Consider the following 1,937-nt stretch of genomic DNA (forward strand, 5'->3'; position numbering starts at 1 on the left):
AGACTATAGACTAGACTATAGACTAGACTATAGACTAGACTATAGACTAGACTATAGACTAGACTATAGACTAGACTATAGACTAGACTATAGACTAGAATACAGACTTGACTATAGACTAGACTATAGACTAGAATATAGACTTGACTATAGACTAGAATATAGACTTGACTATAGACTAGAATATAGACTTGACTATAAAAACATAACTTACCGAAAACCATCATAAAGACTAGACTATAGACTAGACTATAGACTAGAATATAGAATAGACTATAGACTAGACTATAGACTAGAATATAGACTAGAATATAGACTAGAATATAGACTTGACTATAGACTAGAATATAGTCTAGACTATAAAAACATAACTTACCGAAAACCATCATATTCATTGGCCACAAAAGACGTTGTCTGATAGCCCTCACCCTTATATTCCCCAGCCTCACCATCATCAGCCCAACCATTTGGATTTCTAAAAGGATTCAATTCCGTAGGTCTGTCAACTAAGGATTAACAAAGAAATCAAAAATAACTCAACTAAATATCCAAGAAGAGAGAAACTTACCACTGCCATAGTTAGTTTCATCGCCCTGATACATGGCCTGTGTATTATTTGGTTGATTTTCATGATGTGGTTGTGCCATACTACTGCTAACCCCACCTGGCTGTTCATAGTCCTTCTTATCGGGCATATGTTGACGGGCCGTTTGTACAGCTACATTAAGAATATTTTTAATTGGTGGCAATTGTGAGGTTTTGATTTTATTTAAAAATGACATGATGGCTCTCAAATCTTATCCGATACGTAAGGTGTTACTACTACAAATCTATACTTATTTTCAAAGCGATGAAGGTGGCGATGGTGGTTCAAATTGCTTTATAATACAACAGCTTTAACTTTAAGTTGTTTCTTTTATAATTTTCAATCTTTATTTTTTAGGTTAGACAGGCGAAAAGGGGATGATGTATTATTTTTCTTAACGAAAATTTCTCTTCAAACAAATGTGTGCTTCTTATCGATTTTCTAATGTAATACGGTAATTTTGCTGATGCCTTCGATTTAAGTGAAATTAAAATTTTATCCGGAATAATATTTTAACTTGATTTCCCGCACCAATTTAGAATTTTTACCATGTTATACATTTTTTTTCTTACATTGGCCCATTAAAAATTTTTTCGTTTAGCAAAAAAAAGTGATGAACAGAAATCGATACATACTACAATACAATTTTCTATATGAACACTAAAACTGAAATGAAAATGTGATAAAAATAGTTTAATAAATGAATCCAAATGAACTTGTAGAAAAAACAAACAACTTTTTTTTAATTATAAAACTAATAACTGTTTATTAAAGAAAAACAATTGAAAAATAAGTATTATTATGTTTATTTAAAAATTACTTTTTTATGTAACGTTATAACAAGTAACTAACGCCAAAAAATTTTAGTGTAAAATGTGGATTTCTTAAGATTTTTTTCTTCCTTTACATGTAAATTCTAACGCATGCTCTGTAATGTCCTTGATTATTTAAGGATTTAAGGGTTGCACGAAACAAATTCAAATCATTCACAATAGAATGTTTACAATATTAAAGTGAATACTTCATTTCTGTTGTCTAGTCTATAGACTACTCTTTTGACTAGTCTAAAGCCTTTCAACTAGTCTTTTGTCGAATCTTATGTTGTCTTATGTTTTCGAATGTATATGTCTAGTCTAGATACTAGTTTGTTGTCTATAGACTAGTCTTTTCTATAGTCTATAGACTAGTCTGTTGTCTAGTCTATAGACTAGTCTATAGACTAGTCTATAGACTAGTCTGTTGCCTAGTCTATAGACTAGTCTGTTGTCTAGTCTATAGACTAGTCTGTTGTCTAGTCTATAGACTAGTCTGTTGTCTAGTCTATAGACTAGTCTGTTGTCTAGTCTATAGA

At 30.9% G+C, this 1,937-nt stretch overlaps 1 protein-coding gene across 1 annotated transcript; it reads right to left on the minus strand.

Annotated features, from left to right (window-relative positions):
• Window positions 1-192: 192 nt before the first annotated feature.
• LOC124421178 lies at window positions 193-1,499 on the minus strand. Its single transcript, XM_046956018.1, has 3 exons — window positions 1,407-1,499; window positions 569-1,252; window positions 193-506 (listed from the first exon to the last, which is right to left on the minus strand). Exons 2-3 carry the CDS (start codon window positions 780-782, stop codon window positions 373-375), a joined length of 348 nt encoding a protein of 115 aa, XP_046811974.1. The 5' UTR covers window positions 783-1,252; window positions 1,407-1,499; the 3' UTR covers window positions 193-372.
• Between the last annotated feature and the right edge of the window lie 438 nt (window positions 1,500-1,937).

This window comes from Lucilia cuprina, unplaced genomic scaffold (assembly GCF_022045245.1).
Source record: "Lucilia cuprina isolate Lc7/37 unplaced genomic scaffold, ASM2204524v1 Scaffold_4283, whole genome shotgun sequence".
Classification (NCBI taxonomy): Eukaryota; Metazoa; Arthropoda; class Insecta; order Diptera; family Calliphoridae; genus Lucilia; species Lucilia cuprina.